Source organism: Propithecus coquereli, unplaced genomic scaffold, assembly GCF_000956105.1.
Source record: "Propithecus coquereli isolate 6110/MARCELLA unplaced genomic scaffold, Pcoq_1.0 Scaffold399, whole genome shotgun sequence".
Lineage (NCBI taxonomy): Eukaryota > Metazoa > Chordata > Mammalia > Primates > Indriidae > Propithecus > Propithecus coquereli.
The window spans coordinates 495330-495661 of NW_012149718.1; the positions used below are offsets into that span (position 1 = coordinate 495330).

At 74.4% G+C, this 332-nt stretch overlaps 1 protein-coding gene across 3 annotated transcripts in view; it reads left to right on the forward strand.

The window, feature by feature from the left end:
* The first annotated feature begins 31 nt into the window (after nucleotides 1-31).
* The window catches only part of LSS (lanosterol synthase (2,3-oxidosqualene-lanosterol cyclase)), a 32211-nt gene continuing 31910 nt past the window's right edge, over nucleotides 32-332 (forward strand). For 2 of the 3 annotated variants that reach the window (XM_012652695.1, XM_012652693.1), the window contains exon 1: nucleotides 32-87. In XM_012652695.1, the coding sequence (XP_012508149.1) occupies nucleotides 74-87 (14 nt within the window). In that variant the 5' untranslated portion in view covers nucleotides 32-73. The remainder of the gene's footprint in view (nucleotides 88-332) is intronic. The other variant, XM_012652694.1, reaches the window with a different exon arrangement.

Here is a 332-nt window from a genome sequence, read left to right on the forward strand (position 1 = left end):
GTGCGGCAGGAAGGGCGAGCTCTGGCGGTGGATCTGGGAGCCTACGGTTCGCGCGGAGTGGAGCGCGGCTGACATGACGGAGGGCACGTGAGTTCCCGCGGTCCGGGACCCCCGGATGGCGTGCTGGGTGGTCGTGGGTGCTGAGGAGAGGGGTGCTGCTGGGCAGGGGTGCGGCGGCCGGGAAGGCGCCTGAGAGGCGGGGGTCGAGTGGAGGTTCGGGTCGGAGTCGGGGTCTGGGCGGGAGTCGGGGCGGGGCAGGGGACGGAGTCGGGGGTCTGGGCCGGAGTGGGGGCGGGGGTGTGGCCGGGGTGGAGGTCTTGGCCAGAGTCCCG